Source organism: Dipodomys merriami, unplaced genomic scaffold, assembly GCF_024711535.1.
Source record: "Dipodomys merriami isolate MVZ:Mamm:240054 unplaced genomic scaffold, mDipMer1.0.p SCAF_7, whole genome shotgun sequence".
NCBI lineage: Eukaryota > Metazoa > Chordata > Mammalia > Rodentia > Heteromyidae > Dipodomys > Dipodomys merriami.
In genome coordinates, this window is record NW_027206290.1 from 24616574 (window position 1) to 24643890 (window position 27317).

At 37.3% G+C, this 27317-nt stretch overlaps 2 protein-coding genes across 7 annotated transcripts in view; one reads left to right on the top strand and one right to left on the bottom strand.

Moving 5' to 3' along the window:
• Sass6 (SAS-6 centriolar assembly protein) overlaps window positions 1-12325 on the bottom strand; it is a 30743-nt gene extending 18418 nt beyond the window's left edge. For all 5 annotated transcript variants that reach the window (XR_011368805.1, XR_011368806.1, XM_070007808.1 and 2 more), the window contains exons 1-7: window positions 12184-12325; window positions 5215-5275; window positions 3303-3382; window positions 2801-2905; window positions 1609-1780; window positions 995-1060; window positions 145-264 (exon numbers count right to left, since the gene is read on the bottom strand). Coding sequence is in view for 3 of the 5 variants with exons in the window: in XM_070007808.1 (XP_069863909.1) it covers window positions 145-264; window positions 995-1060; window positions 1609-1780; window positions 2801-2905; window positions 3303-3382; window positions 5215-5275; window positions 12184-12248 (669 nt within the window). In the remaining 2 variants the exon portion in view is untranslated. The remainder of the gene's footprint in view (window positions 1-144; window positions 265-994; window positions 1061-1608; window positions 1781-2800; window positions 2906-3302; window positions 3383-5214; window positions 5276-12183) is intronic.
• Window positions 12326-12506: 181 nt separating this feature from the next.
• Window positions 12507-27288, top strand: Trmt13 (tRNA methyltransferase 13 homolog). 2 transcript variants are annotated; one of them, XM_070007814.1, is made up of 11 exons: window positions 12507-12807; window positions 15661-15707; window positions 15790-15856; window positions 17841-17903; window positions 18337-18406; window positions 18558-18664; window positions 19225-19392; window positions 21429-21501; window positions 22226-22300; window positions 25395-25827; window positions 27039-27288. In XM_070007814.1, exons 1-11 carry the CDS (start codon window positions 12670-12672, stop codon window positions 27232-27234), a joined length of 1437 nt encoding a protein of 478 aa, XP_069863915.1. In that variant the 5' UTR covers window positions 12507-12669; the 3' UTR covers window positions 27235-27288. The 2 variants fall into 2 exon arrangements, with proteins under 2 accessions (XP_069863915.1, XP_069863916.1); XM_070007815.1 differs by having other exon boundaries at window positions 19258-19392.
• Window positions 27289-27317: the final 29 nt, after the last annotated feature.

Genomic DNA, 27317 nt, shown 5'->3' on the forward strand with positions numbered 1-27317 from the left:
TTGGAAAACTTTTAACTTTTAGTTTACATAATTCCCTATGTTTGAAAATATTACAATTTGTATTTACTCCTCTTCTGGCTAATAAAGTGACCAAGAGCAATAAAAAAAATGCTTTTCCAGTTACCTTTAACTAAGTTGGCTTACCTGTAAGGCTTTTTCCTTCTCATTCGTCAGTTCCTGAGAATGCTTATTTGTCAATATCGCCGTGTGTGAGGCCCATTCATTCCGTAACTTCTCTAATTCTTGTATTTTTTCTGACAATGTCTAGAGTTCAGTACAGGATATTAAGATCATCTCCTGAGTACGTTACACTTCTGATTAGAACACAGCAATACTTCCAAGGATATTAAAGAAAATGAAATTATACAGCTTTTCAATTCATACCCAAATCCTTTGTCTGTACAATTTTTTTTTATTTGAGGTAATCAAGATCTGAATATAAACAATTTTTGAGCTAAAACAGATAAGCTTAAACTACCTTTTCTTTGTGTGTATGCTGATCCTGAGACTTGACCTCAGAGCGTAAGCACTCTCATTCTACTACTTGAGACACAGTGCCATTTCCAGCTTTTTCTGAGTAGTTTTTGGAGATAAACTTTCCTGCCTGGGCTGGCTTTGATCATGATCCTCAGATCTAAACCACCTGAGTAGCTAGGATTACAGGCCCAATAGATGGGAACTTTTATAAGAAGTGAAAAGCCATTTTAAGCCAGAGGAATGAGATGAATAAAAGAAAAAAAGGAGAAAGAATGTTAATGTTACTTAATAAAAGATTTAGAGAAAATGTGTCATAAATTGAGAAAATGTTTGCATGGAATTAAACATCTAAAAGAGAGCATCAGACTAAGAGTTAACTGGTAGATGGCAAAAAGATGAGGAAATTTAATGGTAGCATAGTTTGAAAGAAAATACGTAAATGCTTAGATTTAATTCAAGAAGCAATTCAGAACCAGTGTCTGGATGACTTACAAAAACAAAATGAAATATCAATTACCTTTTGTGTTGAGTTCAGTTGCCTAGTAACATCGTCTAATGATTGTGTCAATGATAATTTTTCTTCCTATTTATAGAAACAATAAGATTATGGAGTTTACAATTTAATTCAACCATCAGTAGCCAAGCTACTCAAAGTGCAGCAAAATAAAGTATCAGTATCATTCTAAAAGCTTGCAGTATCTCAGAGCTTTCAAATCAGAAGTTGCATTTTAGCAAAATTGTCAGATGATCTATGCACCATTACCATTTCAGATGCACTTATATACAGCATTTAATGACAATATAGCCCAAAGGTTCAGGTGGCAATACCATGTTTCCTGTGTCATAATCTAATGTAGATATCTAACATATTTTCAGATGGGCTGTATAGGGTAAATATTCCCAAATGATGAAATTATGGTGTAAGAGCTTAGTACCTAAGGTCATAGAAACTAGAAAAAACCTGGAATCTAAGTTTCTTAATTGCCAGTCCAGTTCTACACTTCTACATTAACTAAATGAAAAGTAATACAGCATTTTTATATAAGAAATAATGCCAATGTAACTCTTCAATGATGTATCAAAGTATTCTGATAACAAGTTTAAAAGAATAGCTTAAATTTAAAATCTTACCTTGCTACATTTCAAACAGCATGCTAGAAACTTCTTTATCTCTACATCATTTCCAGGTAAGAGTTTTAGTGACAGGTGTGTAAGATGTTTAAAAGGATTTGTCTCTACCACATTTAAAAATACAGGTGAGTTATCCAAAATAACTGCTGGAGAAACTAACTGCAGCAAAAACCTTTGAAAAGAAGTCACATGGTAATAAACTCAAGACGGTCAAACTCTGCTTTTAAATCATGAGCTCCTCTATTTGGAAAGACCATTAGAGGGAGTAAACAGAATTTATAGGGGTTAATATGAAAGGATTCCCCTGGTGAAGAACAAGACAAATCTGTGATGGGGAATTGAAACAAAATAAAACTCTTGAGTTCAGCAAGACAAAAGAGAAAACAGTAAAAAACAAAAACAAAAATGCATTCCTACAATAGTGACAAGAATACCAGCCCCTTATTCTGAAAATTAGCAAATTATAGAAATTAAACATTTATCCTTTTCTGTATGATCTTTAAGAGAAAACAAATAATAAAATAATTTTTTAAAAATAAAATAAAATTACATCTAATAACCTAAAAAATAACATATTTAGAAAAACCTCTGGTGAAATATCTGTTTCATATAACAATCATCAGTTGAGGAAACTAATAAAAGGGTGATTGTAAACTTTTCTGGTTTTTTAACATTGTTTTTGTTTTGGTTGGTTGGTTGTTTTCAAATACTAAGGATAGAACCCAGGGCCTTACACATACCAAGCAAGATTTCTATCTTGATGGTAACCTTTACAAGGATCAAGCCTTAACACCACATGAATATGAATATCTATATACAAGAATAATCTTATTCTTCTTCCAGGTTCATTACAAAAACAAATACTGTTAGGTATTTCAAATAACTTTAGTGGCTATGTCAAAACAAAAATAAAGGAGCAAATTTTTTTTTTCCTTTTTTTTTTCTATACTGAACACAGGATCTTGTGCTTGCTAGACAAGTGCTATACACTTGAGCTACACTTCATTATTTTACCATTCCTGATTTTAATCAAGGCTTCCTAAAAACATGAGATTTAAAAGAGCCTTCACTGCAGTTTTGAACGTAAATAGGTACTTATTACATGGAAAATATCATTCCATCAACTTGTCTTTCAAAGAGGGTCTATCTTGGAAAAAGAAGTTTAATAATGTCCCAACCTCATGGAACGTACCTTGGGATTTCTTTGGCATGTTCTTGAGTACATTGCTGAAGGAGATCTATAAACTTTTGTGGGAAAGCTAAGAAGTCTACCAGAAGACCTTGTTGGAATTTTAAACTAACAAAAACAAAAACAAAGATTTGTTTTAGAAATTGAATTACTATCATACAATTAATACCTTCAAAGGTTCTATAGTTCCTGAACACCATTTATGGAAACTATATTATGTTTATAGAATTTATTCAATAGGAGAAAATACATCAAGAAATGTAGCTATAATTTCAAACTTCTACACTGTTTTAATAGAAATCTAATAATCTATGAAATATTTTTCAGGGACATCCTAAATAACAAATTGTCCATTACTCCCAGAATAAGTTAATAGGCATGATTTAAATAATAGTGCATGGCTAGAAAATGTACATCAAAAAAAGTACCAATATATTCATAAAATTTAAGAAATGTTCCCCAGATTAAGTATAAGACCAGCCCTGCCCCCGCCATGTTTAGTTACCTTTGAAAATCATCTTCAGATATAACAAGATTATAAAGGAAAAATGGATCTGTATCATCAGTCAGTCGAATAACTAAATCCTAAAAGAAAGAGTTTTTTTTTTTAAAGTATTTTCAGATTTCCTTCTTGAAAAATATCCCAATAACATCAAACATCACAGCTCTACTCCACTACAGCTTTCTTCTCTGGTCTGTTGTTTTTTTTTTTTTAATTAGTCTTTAGAGACTTGAAATCTTAGAGAAAGATACTCTGCTCTGTGACAACCATAAGGAATTTATAGAAATTAATTAAAAACTATGAAAGATTTCAAAGTTTAGGAATATTCTATCAGAAGTCTTGGGTCATTTAGACCACCCCAAATATTCCTTACCACAGAACAATTATATTTTCAGTCTCCCTTCAAAAGCAGGAAATTCAGCAAAGCTGACAACTATCCACCTAACTAAAGAAGGAGCTTTTGTCTGAGGCAAAAGAGGATCAGGTGACAGGTTGCCAGGGCTTCCCATAAGGGCATATGCTCTCCTACTCCAGGTGGTTACTGATAGAGAGACCCATCTGTTTTCATTTTTTGATGATGCTGGTTCCTTTAATAAAGACCACTCTCCAGGTTGCTAATTTTACAGTGTGACAGATCATCACAGCAGCTAAAAAGCCAACAGAAAAGTGCACTGAAATTATAAACTTCAGAGACCACTGCTACAAGGAAAACTGGACTTAGGAGAACTAATAAAACTAAGTATTCAGAGCTGGGAAGGTGGCTCAGTGGTAGAGTGCTTGTCTTGCATGTATGAAGCCCTGGGTTCGATTCCTCAGCACCACATAAGCAGAAAAAGCCAGAAGTGGCGCGGTAGCTCAAATGGTAGAGTGGTAGCCTTGAGCTGAAGAACTGAGGGACAGCACCCAGGCCCAGAGTTCAGGCCCTATGACTGACAAAACAATAAACAAAAATAACAATAACAAACACACACATACAAAACCCCCACTAAGTATTCAGATTAAGAACAAGTTTGAAATAAAATCTACTCAGAACTACTAAGGAACTAGAAAAGTGTAAGCCATTTATTAGTAGAGCTAGAAAATGAACAAAATAAGAATGCAGTATATACTCTCCACCCCACCAAAAAAAAAAAAAATTAGCAATTTGGGTATTGGCTCGGTCTCAGAATACCATACTCTTAAGTAGCTTCTATGTAGGCACTTCTTGAAATTCACTTTAAGATGCTATTAAAAAAAAAAAAAAAAGAAACTCCTCATGCAATCTGCACACACTTTAAAAAAATAAAAATTGGATGATAAAAAGTGAAACAGGTGTGTTGGGGCAGGTATCAGCCAGAGGGAGTGCGAGAACAGAAGGTGAATAAGGATGAACATGACGGAAGAAGTAGAGGGCAATAAAAAGGAAAGGAATAGAATCTCTACCATGTACAACTAACTAGTGTAAGCTAACTTAAAAAAAAAACCCACCAAAAACACTTAAACGAACAAACATTTAACTCTCTGGTCTCTATCCTCTCTCTGCTCAATGATACATACTTTTGAAAGACACACGGAACCGATGCTCTAAAAAGTAAAAGATTCAAATATATTTCCCCAGAGTACTTTATTGTTTTCTCCCATTCATATCATGAAATGCCAATTCTTCAAAGTATCCATACAGACTCTAGCAACTTCTACAGGCTCTGAGTAAACCTAGGGAGACTATAATTCTAATTGTTCATTTTTCTTATATGATTTAGAAATATTTGGTGTAATTATTTTTAGCTGTCCCAGTAGATTTTTACCATCCTATACCACAACAATTACAAAATAACTCAATACTAGAAAACAACGTGAATGTAAACAAAATTTCTTAAGAAAAATAATTATCTAATATCTACAGAAATGATCATATTTTAAAAAAGGAAATACCAACCTTTCTATGAACTGGATTAGAAACTGATTGCAGCTCAATGCTCACTCTCACACTCATCCTCCTAGATGAAAAGACATGTCCAAGTCTCAGAAACAAAATTTTCAGCCTTATTAAGCCACATTCTCTAACAACAATAGATTTTTAGAAAGCACATAGATTTGAAGTTCAAGCTGTTCTAGCAAATAACCTTGTAGTTTTTAATGGAAGACTAAACTTTTCTTACGTATAAAATAGGGAGGTTATGAGAATTAAATAAGATAAACAGTTGGAGGAAGTGCTTCGTATTATTGTAGTATATGTTACTGCCCTGATTCTAAAATCGTATCCACTGAAAGACAAACCATCAATTTACATTACTTTTTTTGACATTAAAAAAATTTACATTTTGGGGCTGGGAATGTGGCTAGGTTCGATTCCTCAGTACCACATAAACAGAAAAAGCAGGAAGTATAACTGTGGCTCAAGTGGTACAGTGCTAGCCTTGAGCAAAAGAAACTCAGGGCAGTAACCAGGCCCTGAGTTTAAGCCCAGGACTGGCAAAAAATAAATGAATTTACATTTCAAGTGATCAAATTGACTTAATGAAAGATTCCATTCTAAAAATTTTATTTTATTTATTTTGTTGTTGTTGTTGGCTGTGGGGCCTGAACTCTGGGCCTGGGCGCTGTCCCTCAGCTCTTCAGCTCAAAGCTAGCAATCTACCACTTGAGCCACAGTGCCACTTCCGACTTTTTCTGCTTATGTGGTGCTGAGGAATTGAACCCAAGGCCTCATGCATGCAAGGCAAGCACTCTACCACTGAGCCACCTTCCCAGCCCATCCATTCTAAAAATTTTAAATGTGAATATTAGAACATTTAGACTATACAGAATTAAGAAAATAACAATCTCTATTCTTTTATATACTTAATTTCTTTCAGATCTAAAAGCTAAATCTGCTTGATATATTTTCTATGCAAGAAAACTGTCAGCAAATGTATTATTACCTATCTTATCGTAGATTAGGTCTGAAATGACACAACCAGAATATTTCATATTATATCTTACAGAGAATCCAATACTGAACACACACACACACACACACACACACACACACACACACACACACACAAATTAACCATAAACATTAATCAAGTTGTTTAAATTTTTTAAAAAAGGAAAATTCGGTGCTGGGAAGTTGGCTCAGTGGTAGAGCGCTTGCCTTGCATGCCTGAGGCCCTGGGTTCGGATTCCTCAGCACCACATAAGCAAAAAGAAAAAAGCCGGAAGTGGCGCTGTGGCTCAAGTGGTAGAGTGCTAGCCTTGAGCTGAAGAGCTGAGGGACAGTGTTCAGGCCCACAGTTCAGGCCCCACAACTGGACCAAAAAATAAATAAATAAATAAATAAAAATTAAAAAAGGAAAATTTAATTTAAAAACATTAACAATGAGTGGTTCTCTAATTCTTCTGCTAGGTTCAATAATAATGGCTTCTTATGACATACAGGGGAAGAAATTCAAGCTTGTTCATTTTTAAGGTATTCTTCTAAAGGTTTGACTTTTAACATTTCCATATTCTACTCCTTCTGTCCACAGAAATAAAATCTAGACTGACAAAGGAGTAACTTGGAAACAACTGACCAAGATTCAAACTGCATCAATCTTTTTTAAAGTTTAGACTTGTGATTATATTACTTTAAAATGTGTCATTTACAGGTGACAATATTGTCAGACACCTTGTATTCACATACTATTTTGTAGACTGGGAACCTCTTTGTACAACTAAAGATAATAAATGTTAAAAAAAAATGACAAAAGGTTGAGAGAACATGATGTATATTACTTATACTTATAGGATTAAGTTCAGTCCAGATATCAACTCCAACTAAAGGGATGTCAATATCTACTGCTGCAAAAATGGAACTTGCTTCATTGGTGATGAGAAACACATCCTGTAACACCAGTGAGGTATTACCTTGCCGAAACAAATAATGGTTATTGTCTACATACAAAAAAGTTTTATATTAAAAAATAAATAAATAAAATGTGTCATTTAGTTAAATTTCTTATTGAACATAGAATTGGGTATACAATGTTAGTTGACAGGAGACAGATGAACGTTCCACAACTTGAATCTATTACCTGAAAAGGAAGAGCAGCATTAGTCTACACCACAAAGATAGGAAAGGTTTTCTGTCTCTGTTTTATGGCCCAGGGGATGAAACCCAAGGTTTCATTCATACTAGGCAAAGGCTCTCCCACTGAATTATACCCCCAGTCCATGAAGAATTATTTTTAAAACAATGTATTATTTCTTTTCTTTTCTTTTCTTTTTTTGGCATCTGAAAAACTGTATATGAAACAGATTAGAATACTACTCCAATTCCACTTAAGCTTTCTTCGGGGAAAAAAAACCCACCACCACCTTAACTTCCTAATTTGTAGAAATGAATAAATTCAATTTGATGGTTTGTGCAGATCTTTTTTGCTCTACACTGTTTTGTTTTAGTGCTGTTTTTAACATGAATCACCATAGTGGCATGATACTGTACTTGACACCTAGTTTTTTATGCTTCACAGTTTTGGAGTCCTTCCATACTTCAAAAATTTGTTTAAAAAATTCAATCCGGTTATATAAATCTGCAAGTTATATTGCTATAACCATCAACCAATCATACTGCATATATTTGAAATGCCTAATATATTAATGTGAGGGAGAAAATTAAAATTAAGATTAAAAATCAAATATGTTCCACATGTCTAGTCCAAAATACTCCCCCCGAAATCGAACCCAGGGCCTCAGGCATGCAAGGCAAGTGATCTACCACTGAGCCACCTTCTCAGCCCATGGGTAGCTACTTTTTTGAAAAGGAAAACATTTTATTTCCCTAGTTACATGCCCTATTAGTGCAGTAGCAATATCATGTGATTGTTCTATTTTCAATATTTTAAAAGCTCTGCATAGAGTTTTCTGGAATAGCTTCTCTAATTTACATTCCCACCAAGAGAACATAAAATCTTGCATTCTGTGTGTTTTTGACAGGATTTGTAACTTTTTATCTTTGGTAATGGACATTCTGAGTAGAATGAGAGGATATCTCCTTTTGGGTTATTCATTCCTAACCATAAGCAATATTGAACGTTTTCATACCTGTTATTTCCTTTGTATCTATTCCTTTGTGAAATGTGTATCAGATGCTTGGTCATTTTGAAAACTGGATTACCTTATTGGTGTTGACTTCTTATCAAATAAATACTTTTCAAATAAAAAAAAAAATACTCCCCCCGAAATCTGTAGAAAAATCTGAGCTTCCAGGGAATATACTATCTTCAACTACAAATCTTATTTGCTCCATTATAAAGGTTCATGACATAATAAAGCAATATAAAAAAATCTCTAATAAAAATACTACTTCTCATTTCAGTAAGCATACCACTTTGAACACTACATAAATCTGCATAATATCCACTGGGACAGTTAGATTGGATAGATGTTGTTTTAAACAAAGAACATCTTTACCACCCATCATTAGCAGAACTGGATTCAAGCCTGCTGCTGTCACCCAGTAGCTGAGACAAATAAAAGCTACTCTAAGGCAGGTACTATGTGGGTGCTAGGGATACAAACACAAACAAACATGGTCCAGATGAGGTTAGATTAAATGACTTTTCCCTAGATATGCTTCTGATTTTATTTCAGGGATTCAAGAGAGGGAAAGGAAGGGTTATTAATGCCTACTGAGAGCCTGTGATACCTGTATTTCCACCTTAGCTAACAACAATCATCTTGAGTAAATATTATCACTCTTAACAGAGGAGGAACCTGAGGCACATATTAGAAATCAAATTTCTTGCCTATATCATGCTAGCTAATAAATGGATAGAGGTAATTTCAAATTAGGCAACTTTGAAAGATCCTTATAGTGAGGGATTTAAGATATACCTTGAAGTTATGAAAGAAAAAGTAATGCCTTATGCATTGTTCTGTGTGAATTAACTCCTGTCAACCCCAATAATTCTATGAAATAGGTAGTTATTATACATTAAAATAATTTTTAAAAGATGTAAAAAAAGTTTTTAAAAAATCATATAAGCAGGGTTAGATGGTTTACGTGAATAGTAGAGTATGTGCTTAATGTATGCAACCCCCAACACCAACCTTCTGCCCCTCCAAAAAAAGTAAATAATAAATAAATGGTATAAGATGGACAGCTAAGTAAGAGTTTGAAATGAGATTTAAACCAAAACAATCTAGTTCCAGAACTTGAACTCTTAATTTGTACCATGCTGCTTCTCCAGGGGAAATTTTATTTTATTTTATTTTTTTGGTTGTGGGGCTTGAACTCAGGGTCTGGGTGCTGTCTGTGAGCTTTTTCCCTCAAAGCTAGCACTTTACCACTCTGAGACACAGCACCACTTCCTGTTTTCTAGTGGTTAACTGGAGGTAAGAGTCCCCTGGACTTTTCTGCAAAGTCTGACTCTGAACTGTGATCCTCAGATCTCAACCTCCTGAGTAGCTAGAATTACAGGTGTGAGCCCCAGCACCTGGTTCCAGGGGAAATGTTTTTCTTTCCTCAATTAAAATGTGAGTCCCATGATAAGCACAATGGTTATGTGTTAGTCTGTCTGGTATGGAGGTGGGTACAGAAGAGAAATTCATCTCCTGAGCACCACGGACAGCTCCTGGCACATAGTAGGCATTTGCAAGTATTTGTTGGGCTGAACAGGCCTCGAACACTTAATAAAGAGTTTAGGAGCAGGGTGCGGGTGGCTCACGCCTGTAATCCTAGCTACTCAGGAGGCTGAGATCTGAGCATCTCGGTTCAAAGCCAGCCTGGGCAGGAAAGTCCGTGAAATTCTTATCTTCAATAAACCACCAGACAACTTGAAGTGGCACTGTTGCTCAAGTGGTAGAGTGCTAGCCTTGAGCTGAAGAGCTGAGGGACAGCGTTCAGACAGAGTTCAAGCCCCATGAGTGACAAAAGAAAAAAAGAGTTTAGGTTATTGTTTCTATATGTCAGGGGTCAGCAAATGGTTCTACTGTAAAGGACGACAGAGTAAGTCATTTAGGCTTTTTTGACTAACACGTCTCTTTCACACTTTCTCTGTCTCTCTCTTCAGTGTTGAAATGAACATGTGCCATACTATGGAGACAGTGAGCTACATCTTGACCTTTATGCCCTCAAAAAACAGTATAGTATAATTATTCAATTCTGCAAAAACAGCCAAACAATTTGGTAATAAAACTTCATCTACAAATAGTGGGCCATCTGGCCTTAAGGGCTCTGTTGACCCCTGCTATAGGTGAAGAAATACTAGTATCTGAAAGGTATGAAAGAATAAAAAGAAGGCAGGGTGCAAGTGCCGATAGTTCATACCTACTCAAGAGGCTGAGATCTAAGGATCAAGCTTTGAAATTCTCAGGGCAGGAAAAGTCTGTGACACTCATCTCTAATTCACCAAAAAGCCAGAAGTGGAGCTGTGGCTTAAGTGGTAAAGTGCTAGCCCTGAGTGAAAAAGGCTAAGGGCCCAGAATTTGAACTTTACAATTTGTGGGCAAGGATGGAAGAGAGTGAAGGAAGGGGTGACATCCATCATCCAAAAGGAAATGTACTCATTACCTCACTTATGAAACAGTAACTCTCTGTACCCTCTGTAAGTTAATAAATTAATTTTAGTTATACATCCTATTTAATGTAATAGACCCAAAATCTTGCCATTTTAATGCATAACCAACATAAAACTTATTGAGATTTTACATTTTTATTTCATAGAATATCTTTAAAATCAGTGTTAATTTTATTTTGCATTTATAGCAACCCAATCTGGATTAGCCTCCCATCAAATGTTCAATAGCATAAGTGGTTAGTGCTACCACAATGAACGGCATGTAGGAGCAGGAGAAACCGCAGAGGTGGAACTCAACATATGCAAAGCCCTGGGCTGGGTCCCCCCAAACGAAAACAAAAACAAACAACAACAACACAAAGCCAACTACTTAAACTAACCCACAAATCTATATCCATGGGAGTCAAGTTCTGGGATCACATATTATAGTTTACTGACAACTCGGTAAATCAATTTTGTTATGCACCCTTCCTACACCTTTGAGTTTTACTTTTTGTCTTTGACATCCTGGGGTCTGAAGTCAAGACCATTGGCTTAGACGTCACTCTACCACTAAAGCCATTGGGGCCAGGCTACACAATCTGTCTTTTATTGTATGTATTTTCGCACTTGATCCTAATGACAACTACGTTATGTCAACTGTACACACGAAGGAACACAGACGCTAAGAGACGGCGAGTGCATGGTCGAACTGGGGGCGGCTGTACAAACGGATCACCTGCTTTAACATCAATCCTACTTAAAGCTCTAGTATTACCACGAAAACCATCACATCCCCAAAGTAAGTGTCCAACGGCGAGTGTTTACGAGCGGACAGTATTTCACCAACGAAATTCCTGTCAACTGTGGCCACGGTGGCGGCGAGGGGGCTCAGGCTTGCGCGCCCGAGGCTGGCATCGGAGGATCGCGGTTCGGTGCCAGCCCGGGCAAGAAAGTCGTTGAGACTGATTGCCAAAGGACCACACCAAACAGCCGGAAGCGGAGCTGTGGCTCAGGCGATCGAGCGCCAGGCTTGAGCACAGCAGCTCAGGGACAGCGAGCAGGCTCTGAGTTCAAGCTCCAGGGCCTTTATTACTAGTGATGATGATTAATAATAATAATAATAATAACAACAACAAGAAGCGAGGCTGGGTCTCCGCGGCCTCCCGGGCTGCAGTCGCCGAGGCTGCCCATTTCCCCTCCCAGCGTCCCCTCCGCAGCGGCCGGTCGGTGCCTGCGGCGGCCACCCGGGCCCTGCCAGTGCCCCGGCCCCGAGCCCGGCCCCGGCCTCGGCCCCAGCCCCGCCCCACGGTCCCCAGCCGCCATCTTCACCGCCGGCGCGACCCCAACCGCCAGCCGCGGGCAGCGAGCGCCGCGGACCTCACCTCTCCTCGCAGTCTTTGCATTTCACCTGCAAGGGGACTATTTGCTGGAACAGAACTTGGCTCATCGTAGACCTCGGCCGGTCCACAGGCCTAGGCCTCCAAACGCGCCGAGGAGACGTCCGGCTCCGGACAGAGTTTGAGTTTGGCGCTTAGCTCCGCGGAGAAGGAGGAGCGAGAAACAGGGGGGAGGGGCGGGGGGGGGGAAGACGAAGGAAGTTTGGACCTCGCAGCCACCATCAGTCACTTCCGGTTTTTGCGACGGAGGGCGGGTTTGGGGTTCGAATGGGTGAGCCGTTTCCGGGCACCGACCGACGTGTTGGGACGCGATGCCGCCATCTTTGTTGAGGGAAAAGTATCCGATGGAGACCGGCATCCGCCATCTTTGTGAAGGGACGAGAACTCCCCAGGACACAGACAACTTTTTTTCTTTTTTTTGTTTTGCGCCGGCCGCCGGATGCTGACCGTCCCGGGCGTGGCGGGACGTGGATGATGGCGAGTCCGTGCGCTGCTGGGTTTCCAGCCGAGGGGAGATGCGGGTACTACGTGGAAAAGAAGAAGCGGTTCTGCAGGATGGTGGCGGCCGCGGGGAAGAGGTTCTGCGGCGAGCACGCCGGCGCCGCGGAGGTCCGGCGGGTGGGGAGAGGAGGGAGGGAGGGACGGGGAGGGAGAGGGGAGGGAGGGGAGAGGGAGGGAGGGGGAGGGGAGGGAGGATGAGGGAGTGAGAGCCGGGTAGGAGTGAATGAATGAATGAATCTCCTGGTAATCGGAGGAGAGTTGAGGATGAATGAATGATTCTCCCGGTGGTGAGCGGAGAGCAGGAATGAATGAATGAATGAATGACTCTCCTGGTAGTCTAGGCAAGCCGAAAAGAAACTTAAATTATTTAGACTTAAAATTTCCAGGGAAACAAACTTACGATGGTTGTTAGCAGGGGTGGGGAAGGAGAAATTCGAACATACAACGATTGGCCTTTTTAAATGGAGAGCTCCGCTGATCATATAAAATAGTATATGTGGAAATGAAAAATCAGTATAATTGAAAAACAACTGCAGTCTTGTTCGTTAATGCATGTATATGCACATATAACATATATATATACACACACACATATAAATATATATATATATATATATAAAACCTATAACTATGGTCAGCCAATCCATTTGTGTCTCCGCATATTAACTGAGAATGTATGGGCTAGGAAAATAGAAACAGGGACAGGAGGATGCTGAGAGGAAAGAGCATGCCCAACAGAATTAGAAAAATAAACCAAATAGATGAGCATCTGCTTTCATCCTTTCTGAAAGTCTAGTATTATTTGCATTATGTGATTTCTTATTCAAATAGTATATCCTTCTAAGAAAAATCCAGTCCTGATTAGTCTCATCACCTACTGGTCCATCATTGCCAGAGCCTACTTCCTATTTGGGTTTGAAGGGCTTTTAACAAAAGTTAAGCATACTGAAGTAGGGATGTTCTTGTTTTGGCCTGTGGGAGTTGTGACTTACTTTGAGAATTCTTTTAAAGTCTACCCACAATTTACTGCTTAATTTTAAGGGGCCAGCAAATATCCATTGGTTGAAGAATGGGATTTACCATAGAATGTTATTGTATCTTTCCCAGACATCTGTAAAGTGATTGTAGGTGGTGATATTGTAGAATATGAGTAAATTCTCGAGTCAGTAAGAGAGAAATCTAGTTAGTATCTCACAGAAACACTGCAGAACAGGAGGTGAGAATACGTTCTGCAACTACATTTGGTCTTTGAATTGTGATCATTCTTTTGAATTTGTAATTTATGTTGTAATTGGGTGTTATGGTTCCCATCTTAAAAAAAAAAAGTGTCATAGGTAGTGACATTAGCGATACCTCATTTTCATCTTGTGGTTCTTAACTGGATATGATTTTTTTTTTGGGGGGGGGTCCAGTCATGGGGCCTGAACTCTGGGCCTGGGTGCTGTCCCTCAGCTCTTCAGCTCAAGGCTAGCGCTCTACCACTTGAGCCATAGTGCCACTTCCGACTTTTTTTTTTTCTGCTTATGTGGTGCTGAGGAATTGAACCCAGGGCTTCATGCATGCTAGGCAAGCACTCTATCACTGAGCCACATTCCCTCCTTTTGGAAGTTAAGTTTTGTTGTTTGATTTTTTGTTTTGCCAGCCTGTTCTCCAGCTAGTAGTCCCATGTAATCTGCCCACCTTACCCTCAGCAGTATGTGTACCTGGCTGGAAGTTTGGGTTTTTGTTTTATTTTGTATATGTTTCATACAGATTCATAAGGAATGTTGAGTCCTGTTGCCAACACTACTAATTTTCCTTTATTTTCTCCCAAGGCGTAGAGTTAAATTAGTGTGACTTGAAAGCATATAACTGCTGGCTGTACTGAAAAGTTGCAAAGCCAGTGAAAAATGACCTATATCAAATTTTTAATGCCATATCTCATTGTTTTTAAGATGCTTTTCCCCACACTTTAACAGCCTTGAGATAGCAGTGCATCTTAAACCAGTGTCATTTAGATGACCAGAATTTTTCACAAAGAATCTGTAACATGTATGTAAATCAGCATAATTTAGTTATTTCACAGTGTATACATGTGTCAAAACACCATGTTGTGGTCTCCCTGATAAGTGGATGTTAAATCCAAAATGTAAGGTGATAGGACAAAATTAGAAAGGCTTAAGAAACAAAGGACTTCCACTCATCTGGTCGAATCACTACTAAATAATCCGATGCTACTGATCACATATATGATATATATGTGCACATCGAAGGGAAACCAGGAGGAGGACACAGAACTAGAGGGAATCAGGGAAAAATATACTACAGCAGGACCCATCAGCTGTACTGGACATTGATCAAAATGAACTAAACAACTCAATGGCAGCCATGGGAGAGAGGGAATGAGTGGGAAAGAGGGAACAGCTGATGCTATGCAAAACAAAAGAAATGTACGTGTCACCCAATGTGGAAGAAATAACTGTATTGCAAAGCTCATAGAACTCATAAATGTTATAGACCATAATAGACAATTCACCCCATGAATATTAGAATGTGTTTGTGACTTAAACTAATCATCACTATCCCACAATACTGTGAAATTTGGGAAATTATGTAGTCACTTAATCACAATAAAGAATTTGTGGGGAAAAAACCATGTTGTACATAACAACTAAATACAATTTTATCATCTTTTTAAATTATAAAGTTGAAGTAAATAGTTAACATTTTTTTCTTGATGGCATGTAAAATAAGTGTCTCAGATTCAAAATTTTATTTCTCTAAAACCTATTTGAAACTATTTTTCTAAGGTAGTGTTTATTTACATACAAAAACGCCAGCTACACTGTAGATTGCATTGTTGTTAAAACTGATGAGATGATTTTGCCAATTTTTCACCTCTTTGAGAATGTAGATATACTACAGATAGATAGATAGACTTGATATTTTATTTAAGTAAATATATTTCCTTTATTTTATTAGGAAGAAAATTCTCGAAAAAGAATCCTGTGTCCTTTAGATCCAAAACAGTAAGTATAGAAATAAAGATTTTTCTATACTAGAAGCAATAAATATTGAAAATCTCATTTAAATTTTTCTCCTTAAATTTAGCACAGTATATGAAGATCAACTAGCAAAGCATTTGAAAAAATGTAATGCAAGAGAGAAGCCAAAACCTGTAAGTGTTTGATCAGTAAAATTAAATAGTGAAGTCTGTGGTATATAATATTTATGTACATAAACATTAGTGTGTTACATTTAGTGTATTACAAATGGACATGTTATTAACAAGACTCTTTAGGCTTGAATTTGGTAAATTCATTTAAGTGAATACAATATGTGGGATTTTAAATACAGTTAAGAGTCATAATTCAGAATAGAATTTTATAGAAAATAAGTATTATCGAGGGCATCATGACCTTTACTCATTCCACTTTATTGCCACTGTTAAACATGTAATTAAAGCTAAATTCACAATGGTATTTTATGCCATCTGTCAGCCAAAAGCCATTACTATATCACATGATATACCCAGGGGTTACTTTCATTTTTGAATCAAGATTTGTAAAATGGTATTATTTTGTGCATCTGAATGTATACAGTATAGCAGCCACTGAACACTTGGGCTTTTCTAATTTGAGACTAGGTTAATTTTAAACTAATCTTGAAAATCTAGTTTCACATTCTCAGGAGCCATATTTTACATCTAGACGCTGTAAAACCACATTATTTAGGGTAGAATAGAACATTTCCATCATTGAAGAAAGTTCTGTTCCATAATATTGATCTAAATCTTTACCTAGAATTTATCTCTTTGCAAATAGGCTTAAAAGATCTCATATTAATTTAAATACTACAGTGTATTGTGGGGGAGGGGGTATGAAATTAATGAATGAATGAAATGACTTAGTGTCACAAAACATTTCTGCTTTCAATTTTTTTGTTTTAAAATATTTTTTAAATTTGGCAACCTGTCTTGTGTATCCTTCATAACTCTTCCTTGATACACAAAAACATATCCTGCCTCTTCAGGCATTTCATCTTCTTTGTTTTGTTGTTATTTCCAGACGGGGCTCACTGTATAGCTCAGTCTGAGCCTCAAACTTGTGACCCCCTTGCCTTCCCCTCCCAACTGCTGGGGTTATAGACATGTGTCACCACACTTAGCTGCCTTTGCTTTTTAATCAGTATTTTAATATGGCATTGTAATTTAATATGTCTTTTTTTGGGGGGGAGGGAGGGAGGCCAGTTATGGTGTTTGAACCTGGGCCTGGGCGCTGTCCCTCAGCTCTTCAGCTCAAAGCGAGCATTCTACCACTTGCGCCACAGAGCCACTTCCAGTTTTCTGTGGGTTAATTAGAAATAAGAGTCTCACAGACTTTCCTGCCGGGCTGGCTTTGAACTATGATCCTCAGATCAGCCTCCCGAGTTGCTAGGATTACAGGCATGAGCACCTGCACCCAGCTTTTAATACCTTATTTTAATATGTCATTGTAGGATTTTTTATTATGCTACAAGCCTAACAAATGGAATATACTCTTGTTCTTGATTTAATACCATAAGCAAAACGGTACAGTCCTTAGTCTGTGCTATAAACAGATAAAAATGTTCATAGAGATTGCTACTGAATTTTTTTTTAGGTGGTATATGCTTATTTAGATAACTAGAGTCTCACTAGAATCAAAGATTCACAGAGATTAGTACCTTCTGATTTCTATCAGATATCCAACACTGAAAAGAAACCAATCTCTGTAACAGGCACTCAGTAATTATTTAATAACTGAATGAATGGGAGGAAGGAGGACAGATAAACAGTATGAGATGGAAGAAAAGAATCTTTTTCAGCCGGGCGCCGGTGGCTCACGCCTGTAATCCTAGCTACTCAGGAGGCTGAGATCTGAGGATTACGGCTCAAAGCCAGCCGGGGCAGGAAAGACTGTGAGTGAGACTCCTATTTCCAATAAAAACCACTAGAAAACAGGAAGTGGCGTTGTAGCTCAAGTGGTAGAGCGCTTGCCTTGAGCTGAAGAGCTGAGGGACAGTACCCAAGCCCAGAGTTCAAGCCCCATGACCGACAAAAAAAAAAAAAAAGAATCTTTTTCAGGTTAATTTTTGTGAGTTTCATATTAATAACATGGTATGGTTTTGTTTTGTTTTTCAAGGATTTCTTTATTCAAGATATTAATGCAGGCTTAAAAGATGATACAGAAATACCTGAACAATTAGTAAGTATTTAATTCCCAGTGATATTGGTAAGTTATCTCCACATTGTGAATAAGCCATATTCTCATTTTTGTCTGTAATAAATGTTATTTTGAGTGGGGAATACATTTTCCTGTGGAATCAGTATTGTTAATAATAGCTAATTCATAGATTAGCTTCTACCTCATAAGAAGCTGTAGTAGAGCTCTGAATTCCCTGTGAGTTCTCTGAGTGTAAATTTTTTGACTTCTCAGGATGCCAGAGGAATTAAAGTAGCATGGCATCCAGTGAAGGGAGATTTAGCAGTTGGGCAAATCTAGTGACAGCTCAGGAGAGATTTTATCAGGAAAAAAGAGCCTGAACGGCTGTGAGATTTGCCTGTTAATTTTCTACCATGTCTCTTGGTTTGTTAAAGCATTTGGGGACTACATTATTTAGTTTTCTTTTTGCATACAGGTTCCCATTTCTTCTCTATCAGAAGAGCAGTTGGGAAACTTAATTAACAAATTGAGAAAAGCAAGTGAAGGTAAGTCTGTCTAAAATTGCAAGTTAAATTATTTTGGAACAACTAAGTGATATATGAGTTGATACTATTTTGGTTTTATAAGAGGTTAATGTTACAGGCATATAGTTTGAGGTTTGGCTGCTTCAGCTGTCATTTTATATACTTGCCACAGGTTTGAGTTCCACACTTAATGATCACATCATGTCTCACCCAGCATTACATGATGCCATTAATGACCCTAGAAATGGGGATTCTGCAACCAAGCACTTGAAACAACAGGTATATTTTAGGCCACAATAACTACCTTTGTAGTTTTAATGTATTCTAGTCTCTCTTGCGTATAGTTATTAGTGATATTTTTGTTTAGCCTTTCAGAGTATAAAGTTACGTACATTTCAAAACTATGTATAACTATTTTTTAAATTTTTGGCATGGATACAGTTCTGACTGTTCAGTTTTCAATTTTTAAAAAAAATTTTTTTTTGGGGTCCGGTCATGGGGCCTGAACTCTGGGCCTGGGCGCTGTCCCTCAGCTCTTCAGCTCAAGGCTAGCGCTCTACCACTTGAGCCACAGCACCACTTCTGGCTTTTTTCTTTTTGCTTATGTGGTGCTGAGGAATCGAACCCAGGGCCTCATGCATGCAAAGCAAGCGCTCTACCACTGAGCCACCTTCCCAGCCCCAAGTTTTCAATATTTTAAAGCAAGAAAAAAAATTAAAGCTGAACAGAAATGACCATGGTGTGAACATACTGCTTGATAGAAGAATTGCCTTGCTGTTTTCCCATTTGAGCCAGACCTGTTTGCTCTAGTTTATAAAATAATCTTGTGAAGTTTGCAGGCTTCTATTTTAGGTAACATTGAAAAATTACAGTTACTTGGTCCAAGAAGATGCTTTGTTGAGTTTGGAGCAGGCAAGGGAAAATTATCTCATTGGGTTGATGTTGCCTTAAAAGATGCTGAAAAAGTTCACTTCATCCTCGTAGAAAAAGTAACTACAAGATTCAAGGTAAGTGAAACCACATCAGCACATGAGTAACCAAACTTTGATAGCATTTTTCTTTTCTTGTCAGTACTGGGGCTTGAACCCACTGCCATGAGATTGTTAGGCAATCACTCTATCACTTGACCCATGCGTTCCCCCAGTCAACTTTTCTCTAAGGGGAAAAAAAATGATAGGAATGTGTCTCTTAAACTTCTCTTATTTTTTAGTTGATTACATCCTTCTATTCATGACTTAAAAGTACATTTGTTAAGCCTAAATTTTGATAGTCCATGATTGGAATTGTTAAAATGGTTTCCAGAGTTAGGAATATATGCAAATAGAGCCAAGCTGAAGCTAGAAGTTAAAAGTCATCTGCCTGACTGCTGACTGACTATTAATTCAACAAGTAATTTGGGTCTTGTTAAATGGATTTATATTACAATGTTAAATAAAGGCAAGGCTCTGTGCTCTATTAAGTAATTGTAGTGACTGTAAAGTGTTAAGATAAAAAGAAAGCAATACAAAGTTTAGTATGAATTCAGTGGAAGGAGTAACAAGTTTTATTGCAGTGAGGAAATGATGAATAAGAGCTAGAAAAGGTGCTGCTTGAGCTAAATCTTGATAAGTGAATCAGTGCTCGCTAGGTAAGAGTTTGAGAAGTATTCTAGGAAGCAAAAGCAGTTTAACCAAATGTCTGGAAGGGAAACCTGGAAACTTGGCTGTGTGGTAGGAGTGCATATTGTGATGTGTGACGTAGAGCTCAGGAGTGATGAGACTAGAGAGGAAAGTCTCTAGATGAGACTAGAGATATCTTCCAGTTTAGGGAAGATTCTGTGCTTTGACATTATTCTGCTATATGCTGGACATAGAGTGAAAAACATTTGGTTCTTGCCTTCAAGAAGCTTCCATCTACTGGGGCAGATATGCAAATATTTTTGTTGTGTATATTAAGTTTCTTATGATAATGTTAAAAATCAGATACTCAGGATTATGAAGATATCAACCTAACCTCATACCTGTTTGATTTATTATCCATGATAAGTGGAAGAGGAGTAATTGTGGGAAATGCTTTTATGCCTTAAGTGATTAAGTACTTCTTTTCTTGAGGAGAAAGAAGATGGATGGGTTTGGAGAAAGAAATGAGTTCAGTTCTGGATGTGTTTGCTGTTGAAGTAGGGCTTTCTGGTTTATAATCAGATATATGCCTAAAAGGCTGGGATGTGGGCTAGGATGGTGGCTCAGTGGTATTGCGCTTGCCTTGCATGCATGAGGCCCTGGGTTCGATTCCTCAGTACCACATAAGCAGAAAAAGCTAGAAGTGGTGTTGTGGCTCAACTGGTAGTAGAGCACTAGTCTTGAGCTGAAGAGCTGAGGAACAGCGCCCAGGCCCAGAGTCAGGCCCCATGACCAACCAAAAAAACAACAAGAACAACAAAAAAAAACAAGGCTGGGATATATATTTGCTGTAGAGCACTAACCTAGCATTCCACTAGCACATACAATAACAAAACTTCAAAGAAGTGGTTGAAGATGTAGCTCAGTGATACTTTTCTAGCACGCATAAGACCCTGGAGTTAATCCCCACACTGCCAAAAAGAAAAACTAGATAGGTATCTGAAGATCCTTAGATCTGGGCAACAAATGAAGATCTGTACATCATTTGAATATTTGGTGTCATTTAAAATAATTTCAGTCTTTCAAGGGGTGTAAGAAGCCACAGTATAAACTAGGGATAACAAAGATAAAGGCGATAACAAATAATCATAGGCAAATCCTTTAACATCTTAGTCCCTTTGTGAGTGAATTGGAAACTTTTAGGGTTAAAATAAACATGCACAATAATTGATACCATTTTCAAGGCTTATAAAAATGTTTTTATTTTATTATTTTGGAGTTTTCATAAAAAATATACAACTTTAAACATTTTGTTCATTCTCTTTTTTAAATGGCAAAAAGTAAGATGGAACTTGAATTTTGAAAATAGAAATCTTTTCATTTGCATATGGCTGGGTTTATTTAACATAAAAAGTCATTGTTGCAATAATATTCTACTTATGCAGGTGGATGGTAAACACAGAAAGAAAAATTCAGTGTTCGAAAGACTTCAAATTGATATTCAGCACTTATGTTTGAGTAAGTTGTGTAACTTTCCACAGTTCTCCCATAAAGTACAGAAATTTCAAACTCAGAGTTTCCTAAAAAAACCATTTATCTGGAAAAACAATTAAAATCAGTTCATTGTCAATGTGGAATATGTAACAAATGCAAATTGAATTAGTTTCTGGTTTTAGATATCAACTGGGAGTAAAGTAGTATATTTGAGGAGAGTTTAATAATTAAAGTTTTGATAAATATGTCCTTATATTGCTTCTTTGTCTTATTTAAATTAATTTTAAATTTATTCATACCATAAGCACAAGCCTTTTGCCCAAAACCATTACATGAGATAGTTTTTTTGTGTAATTTTGCATAAAATATATTTCCTAGAATTTTAAATTGTGCTGAAATGAATCAGCTGTGGAGTTCTGTACACACATACACCCCTCAGTCATTATTTTCACTGCCCTTTCTATACCTTTCCTATGTTTTTATTTCTTCAAAAAGGAAATAATGCAAATATCCTAACTTTTTCCATTCCTTGAGAAGCAATACAACATTTATATATAAACTACTGTATTTAAAATTATTTAACAATCTATTACTTTGCTGATGTGATAAACTGTAAACAAGTTCTTGTATTATATGTGGGATTCTATACAGGAAAAAAAAAAGACTCAGCACTATAACTCAAAGATTCTGATCACATTAGTAGTTGTGAGAACCAAGAGAGCAAACTTAATTTTTCCTTTTATCTCAGACAAGATTCCTGTGCTAAGAGAAGGAAAACTACCTGTGGTAGGAATTGGAAAGCATCTGTGTGGTGTGGCAACAGGTATGTAAACACACTAATAATTTCTCAATCAGTTCGTGAAGTTTTAGCTTAAATTGTCCCTGATAATTTTTAATGGTCTCTTCTAAGTAGTTTAGTTTTTCTTGTAGGGACTTTTGTGTGTGTGTGTTTTTTGCCAATACTGGTCTTGAACTCAAGGTCTTATTCTCTTATGTGGCTTTTTCACTTAAGGCTCAGGCTTTACCACTTGAGCCACGCTTCCCATTGCTAGTTTAGATTTTTTTCCTTTAATTTTTATTTATTTTTTAAATTTATTTAATTTTTACTCATTTATTTTCTGCTGGTCCTGGGGCTTGAGCCTCCAGCCTAGGCTGTCCCTGAGCTTTTGTGCTCAAGGCTAGTGGACTACCACTTGAGACACAACTCCACTTCCAGCTTTTTGTGGTTTATTGGAGATGTGAGTCAAACTTTTCTGTATGAGTTGACTTCAAACTGTGGTCATCAGATCTCAGCCTCCTGAGTAGCTAGGAGTATAAGCATGAGCCAGCAGCACCCAGCTTTTATTTTTTTTAAGTAGTTATACAAAAGGGTCTCAGTTCCATAAGTCAGATGAATACAAAACATCTTGATCAGTGTCACCTTTTCCATCATTCTCCCCCATTTTGTTTTAGTTGCGATTTTTTTAACAAAAAAAAAGTTCTATTTCCTGGTAATTTTTGTTTTTGTGTTTATAATTTATCTTCATAGTGACTATATTCAATTCTGGAGCAAAATACAGGGATTTTCTACCTATCCACTTATTTGGGCTATTTTGAAGGAAGTACTTGGAAACTTTTGGGAAGAACTCTTTTCTTTTGTTTTTGGTTGGTCATAGTGCTTGAACTCAGAGCCTGGGTGCTGTCCCTGAGCTTTTTCACTCAAGCCTAGCTCTACCATTTTGAGTTATAGCACTACTTTTGGTTTTCTGGTGGTTAATTGGAGATCAGAGCCTCATGGACTTTCCTGCCCAGCTGGCTTTGAGTCATGACCCTCAGATCTCAGCCTCTTGAGTAGCTAGGGTTACAGGCATGAACTATGGGTGCCCAGCTCCAGAGATAGTAATTTATTATTATTGGCCACAGTGCCTAGTCTATGTTAGTGCTCCCTAAATGTCAGCCATTGTTCCATCATCCTCACAGGGGAACGTGGAGCTTCTACTCGATACGATTCAAATAGACTGGAAATGACTTTAAGTAATATATATTTGGATTGTTGCTCGTATTTTTAGACTTTATCGTATACCTTGTCTTATTTAACCCTCATTAAAAATAAACCAGTTCCATTATGGAATGGGGAGAGCACACATTTTTTTTGTTCCTCCTATGTAATCTGTGTTTCTCAAAGGAATAGCATTTGATAGCCCTCTCCCATGTCCCTTGAATTACTCTAAGTCTCCCCTTCCCCCCTTATCTCTGCTGCAGTTGCTTACTCTACTTGAAGATCTGTCTCCTCCTCTTTTGTGACACTACCGTCCCATTTCTTTCCCTTCCTCAATGCTATTCTTTCTTTTCTTTCACGGTCTTCCCACTCCACTTGTCCTTTAAATCTAATGTGCCTTGTGCATATTTAAATTTTTATTTTTATTTTTTTTGGTCCGGACGTGGGACCTGAACTCTGAGCCTAGGCGCTGTACCTCAGCTCTTCAGCTCAAGGCTAGCGCTCTACCACTTGAGCCACAGTGCCACTTCCGGCTTTTTTTCTTATGTGGTGTTGAGGAATCGAACCCAGGGCCTCAGGCATGCAAGGCAAGCGCTCTAACACTGAGCCACCTTCCCAGCCCCTTAAATTTGTATTTTTAAATTAATAAAATTATTTTGTAGCCCTAAGATGTAAAAGTAGGTATTAAGAGATCTGTTATTTCAAGACCAACCTGAGCAACATAGTGAGACCTCCCCTCTGCCCCCCCCCAAAAAAGTCTGGAAAGAGAGAACTTATAAGGCTCATAGAGAAGCTCTTTCTCCAAATAACTGTTCCCAGTATTTGTTGACTGAAATTCATATATTTACTAATGAAATATCAGACCATTTAATATCCAGTTTTTACATGTTAGGGTAATAAAATTTAAGAATAAGACTTGGTTTTTTTAAGTAATTGGACACAGCATGACAATCTAATCAGAGGAAAAAGTAGGTTTTGTAACAATTTTTTTATTGAACTTGCCAATCTATTTAGTTTTAAAATGTGTTAAAATATTTTCATTTTAACATGGAGTATATGCTCCCCTACATTTGTACATATTAATCACCATGTGCTTTGCTTATGAAAGGCCGTCATTAAATTTTTGCTGAATGAATGCAAATACAGGAAGGCTACCCAGTGAGGTCTACTTCCTACATTGTGAACCCATTTTCTCAACTTCTCATTTATACTATTTGCTGTGAAAGTCTTACATTTCAAAATCAGTATCTTGAACATCTCATCAATTGCTAAGCAAAATTGTCTTTCTTCTTCATTTTCTTTGTGTTTCTTTTTTTTTTTTGGGTCCGGTCATGGGGCCTGAACTCTGGGCCTGAGCACTGTCCCTCAGCTCTTCAGCTCAAGGCTAGCGCTCTACCACTTGAGCCACAGCACCACTTCCAGCTTTTTTCTTTTTGCTTATGTGGTGCTGAGGAATTGAACCCAGGGCCTCAGGCTTGCAAGGCAAGCACTCTACCACTGAGCCAACTTCCCAGCCCTCTTTGTGTTTCTTAAGCTCAAAACTCCTCCTGGAATGTAAGATAGGAAAAGAAAAAAATGTTTTCTATACCATTGACATCCTCAATTAGGGTAAGAGAAATGAGAGACGAAATTGGACAACAAATTGAGATTGTAGATCTTAAGCTCCAGTTGTAGTTTTATTGGAAAATAGGTTCTTTGCAGAATAAAAGCAGAAAAGAACACATTTAAACAGCGTTGGTAATTTATGATAGAATTGGCACAAGTAGAAAGCTGATACATTTGAGCAAAGTTGGTAATTTATGATGGAATTATTACAAGTATAAGGTAGGTAGCTTTTTGTTGTTCTTGTTTGGTTTTTAAAAGCCATAACATTTAAGAAATGTGGAAAAATGCTTTTAAAGATGTTGTGGTTTGGGGGGGTACATAATTGTGTTTGCAGATCTTGCATTACGATGTTTGGTTGAAACCTATGCTGCCTGTTATGAGAAAAGGAATGAAGAACCTTTAGCCAAACGCATAAAGAATGATAAAACAGAAAATGAAATTAACACTTTGGCCAAGGAAGGAAGTGAAAATAATGTCCCAGAGAAGTGGACCCCTGTGGCTGGCATTGTTATTGCACTCTGTTGTCACCACAGGTGTGAATGGAGACATTATGTGGGCAAAGAATATTTCAGGGGTCTAGGCCTTGGAGCAGTGGAATTCCACTATTTCCAGCGAATGAGTAGTTGGGCGACTTGTGGGATGCGGAAAGCGCCTTTGGAAGACACAGCTATTACTACAAAGAGCAAAGATCGTCAAAGTGATGACAGTGAAGAGCATGATGATGGAGAATATAGGATCACAGATGACAGCACTGATAATTTGCCGGGGTGAGTGACTATAATACACAACATTGAAGAAGAAATACTGTAATGTTGCAGTACAGTTATCTTCCCTTAATAATCCAGTAAAACACTCCAGCATGCCCAGTGGATACCTATAACTAGTGCTATTACCAAAGCCAGTGTCTACTGCCATACCTCCATTATCAATCTGATCCTGGAAATGACTATTTAGGTGACTACTGAGCAATGGACAAAGGAAAGATCATGTCCCATGTGGGAAGGATCCCATCAGGCTACTAAGAATGGCACTAATTTAAAATTTATGAATTATTAACCAGATGTGGTAGTTTATGCCTGTAACCTAGCTACTCGGGAAGCTAAGATCTGAGGATCATGGTTCGAAGTCAGCCTGTGCAGGAAAATCCAGGACACTATGATCACCAATAAACTACTCAGATAAAGCTGGAAATGGCTCTCTATCTCAAGTAGGGTAGAGCTCTAAGCCTTGATCAAAAAGAAGCTCAGAGACAATGCTCAGGCCCTGAGTTCAAGTCCCAGGACAGGCATAGAAAAAAATTATGAATTGTTTATTTCAGGAATTTTTCACTTCCAGTTAATATTTTCATAGTAATTGAACTTCAGATAAGTGGAACCAAAGAAAAATTAAATGAGAGGCTACTTTTCTTATCAAGGGCAATTAACAACAATTTTTTCAAGAGTATTATTTTTTACAATCTAATTTTATTTCATGTGTGTGTATGTGCCAGTACTATGGCTTGAACTCAGGACCTGGGCACTATCTTTTCACTTTTTTTGCTAAAGGCTAGCACTTTACCACTTAAGCCACAGTTCTACTTCACACTTTCTGGTACCTAATTGGAGATAAGAGTCTCATAGATTTTCCTGCCTGGGCTGGCAGGACATCCTCAAATCTCAGCCCCTGAGTATCTAGGATTATAGGAATGAGAACCTGCCTATTTTACAATCTAATTTAGAGTAGGTTAAATGGACATACTTCCATTAATAATTTATAATTAATAATTTATACAATTTATATAATAATTGTAATAAATTAATTAAATGTTTTGGGGCTGGGTGGGTACAGCTGAAAAAAATGTATGTACATTTTAGAAGGATGAGACAGCACCTTGTATAGTATGGGTTATTTAGCAGCTTCTCAGTAACTAGAAGTAACTAAAATAATTGTCATACTTTTTTACAAAATTTTAATGTTTTGTATGTTTTATTCAATTTAGGATTCTCACTGTTGAAGAAAAGAAGAAGATAGGGCATCTTTGTAAACTGCTGATTGACCAAGGCCGAGTTCAGTATTTACAGCACAAGGGATTCAGTCCTGCTTTACAGAACTATATAGACCCTTTGGTGTCTCTGGAAAATGTATTGTTAACGGCCTTACCAATTCCTTCTTCTTCACTACAAACAACTGGTTAATGGAAAAGAAAATCAGATATCTCTGTCTTCCACAAAAGAAAATTTTTACACATACAAAAGTATAAATAGCAGACAATACAAAC

Coding starts and splice junctions, on each gene's coding strand:
- Trmt13 (XM_070007814.1), top strand. CDS start 12,670: ATGATGGCGAGTCCGTGCGCTGCTGGGTTTCCAGCCGAGGGGAGATGC. Junction 12,808..15,660: donor AGCACGCCGGCGCCGCGGAG/GTCCGGCGGGTG, acceptor TTATTTTATTAG/GAAGAAAATTCTCGAAAAAG. Junction 15,857..17,840: donor CAAGAGAGAAGCCAAAACCT/GTAAGTGTTTGA, acceptor TTGTTTTTCAAG/GATTTCTTTATTCAAGATAT.